Source organism: Syngnathus floridae, unplaced genomic scaffold (genome assembly GCF_059516105.1).
Source record: "Syngnathus floridae isolate MCC-2025c unplaced genomic scaffold, RoL_Sflo_1.0 HiC_scaffold_298, whole genome shotgun sequence".
Lineage (NCBI taxonomy): Eukaryota > Metazoa > Chordata > Actinopteri > Syngnathiformes > Syngnathidae > Syngnathus > Syngnathus floridae.
The window spans coordinates 26,822-28,731 of record NW_028284259.1 but is presented as its reverse complement, the minus strand read 5'-3'; the positions used below and the strand labels follow the sequence as shown (position 1 = coordinate 28,731).

At 39.7% G+C, this 1,910-nt stretch overlaps 1 protein-coding gene across 1 annotated transcript; it reads right to left on the bottom strand.

The window, feature by feature from the left end:
• Positions 1–277: 277 nt before the first annotated feature.
• LOC148377214 (uncharacterized) lies at positions 278–1,073 on the bottom strand (the record flags this gene model as incomplete). Its single annotated transcript, XM_088368295.1, has 1 exon — positions 278–1,073. A coding segment is annotated over exon 1 (796 nt), but the record flags the coding sequence as incomplete, so codon positions are not given.
• Between the last annotated feature and the right edge of the window lie 837 nt (positions 1,074–1,910).

Genomic DNA, 1,910 nt, shown 5'->3' with positions numbered 1-1,910 from the left:
GAGGTATTGATCAGGCCCTACTTCACATAAATCCACTTCATAAACCTTATCAGATTTTTCATTAAGAAAGTGAAGTTGTATGGATCGAACCAGTTTCATTGAGCGGCTTTTTATTTTCGAATTGTTGACACAAATATAAAGGCCGAAATCTCAGCAACCAAATTTTTGGCTCAGAAATTTAATCAAAATAATTACTTTAACACTTTTTATAATCAAATAAGTTATAATCTTTTTTTTGATGATATCGGTATTCGACACATTCAATCCCCAAACACACCTGCCCTGCGTTCGATGCTGGCTTGGAAGGCTTCGAGGAGGTCTTTGGAGAAAAACATACCGGCATTCCAGGTAGCGATGTATTCGAGGCCATCCGCTACGCTGTGATCTCTGCTGTGTAAAAGTATTTCTTTGGTACCTCGGATAGACAAGGGAGATTTTTGCGCGATGGTATGGGCGATGGTGGTGACGCCTTCTAGCATGGCCTCTTGGGTAGGATAGACTTTATTGACTAGCCCGGCTTGGGCGGCTTCGGGGCCGTAAATCTTTCGGCCGGTATAGGCTAGTTCGGCCACAAGGCCGGGAGCAATGATTTTAGGGAGTCTTTGCAGGCTACCGAGATCGGCCACCATGCCCATGTCTATTTCCTTAATGGTAAAGTAGGCTTCTTCGGTGCAATAGCGCATATCGCAAGCAGCAGCGATGTCTAAACCGCCGCCAATGCATCCATTATGAATAGCGGCCAATACTGGTTTTCTACAGGCTTCGATGGCATTGATGGGAGCTTGGAGCTTTTTGATGAATCGCCGGAGGGCTTCTCTTTTTCGTCCTTCTCCATCAATCTGATTAAATTGTTGGATAGACATGAGTAATTCGAGGTCGATACCTGCACAAAAGTGTTTTCCCTCTCCGCTTAGTATAATGACTCGTACGCCTTCTTCGTCATTTAAATATTCAAAGATTTTTTTTAGTTCTTCCCAAGCTGCTAAATGCAAAGCATTGGCTTTTTCTGGACGATTAAAAGCTACCCGAGCAACTTTTTCTGTTATGGTTAAATTGAAAAATTGATTGGTCATAAAAAAGGATAATTTGTAATGGATTGAAGGTTAACAAATTACGAATAAAAAAAACAGGGCAGGTGAAGAACTTTGTAATTATTGCGCATTGATACAGACTTTTTTGGTAGAGTAGGTATGTTTTTTGCTTTATGTTGATGTACCCACCCAAATTGATAGCAAAATTGCTCTATTCTTAGTTGAATAACATGGCAGAAACAAAAATAGATATTAGCATAAGTTTATCGGAAGCTGTGGATTGTTGTATGTACAATCTAGAGAAAGCGATGGCACTTCTGAGGGAGGTAAAAGAAGACAATCCTTCTTTAACGGATGAGCAGCAAGTAATGATTGCGATCATTGAAGGCCGCTATAAGTATATAGATGGTGCCTTTTTGGACGCCTATAAATGTTTGAACTACGGTGTTAATTTGGGTAAAAACAATCCTACCGTAGATGTAAAATATTTTGCACTTTGCTACAAACACCTTGGGATCTTGAGTTATTACAATCAAGATTTGACCAATGCCCTAAACTATTATACCCTTTCTCACAAGCACGATAGTTCTACTGAGAACTCCATCAATATGTATAATAATACAGGAGATCTTTATGTAGAGTTGGAAGAATACGAAAAAGCAGAAGAGTATTTCAATAAAGCTTTGGAGTTGACGCGAGAGGTGGAAGACGTTGGGCAGCATTTCTTTTCTATCCTATATTTTAATATGGGGCGTTGTTGTTCTTTCCAACAAAAATTTATGGAAGCCGATGCTTACCTACAAAAGGCAAAGTATCTGATCATGAAGTTGGGGAGTGAAGGACATTATTTGATTGAGATTATCATTGCCTGTGGAGAAA